Source organism: Wasmannia auropunctata, unplaced genomic scaffold (genome assembly GCF_000956235.1).
Source record: "Wasmannia auropunctata unplaced genomic scaffold, wasmannia.A_1.0 LD335475.1, whole genome shotgun sequence".
NCBI lineage: Eukaryota > Metazoa > Arthropoda > Insecta > Hymenoptera > Formicidae > Wasmannia > Wasmannia auropunctata.
The window spans coordinates 220954-221344 of NW_012027415.1; the positions used below are offsets into that span (position 1 = coordinate 220954).

The 391-nt window shown below is 50.1% G+C and overlaps 1 protein-coding gene across 1 annotated transcript in view; it reads left to right on the plus strand.

Moving 5' to 3' along the window:
- LOC105456951 (pupal cuticle protein 20-like) overlaps positions 1 to 372 on the plus strand; it is a 2262-nt gene extending 1890 nt beyond the window's left edge. Inside the window, exons 4-5 of the mRNA XM_011701344.1 lie at positions 6 to 185; positions 290 to 372. Of these exons, the coding sequence (XP_011699646.1) occupies positions 6 to 185; positions 290 to 372 (263 nt within the window). The remainder of the gene's footprint in view (positions 1 to 5; positions 186 to 289) is intronic.
- Positions 373 to 391: the final 19 nt, after the last annotated feature.

Below are 391 nucleotides of genomic sequence, written 5' to 3' on the forward strand. Positions count from 1 at the left end.
CACGTATACGGCGGACGAGTACGGCTTTCATCCTCAAGGCGCTCACTTGCCGACGCCGCCTCCGATACCGCCGGAAATTCAACGAGGCGTTGAATTGGCGCTCGCCGCTGAAGCCAGGGGAGAGAATCAGGACGGTGGTGGTAGAGGATATTCGCACGGAGGAGACAGCGGATATCCCAGCGGAGGTGTGTTACATAGGGCTTCGAATTAAATATAAACGAATGTTTATAATTGTGCATATTTATGTCTTACATATGATTTACTGCTTATCGAGTTGTCTCATTATCAGGTGGTCACAGTGGCCATGGAGGCAGTGCGTATCAGGGACCGAATTCGTACCAGACAAGTTCAAGCGGTGGCTACCAATATTAGACAGTGGATTGACGAGGAT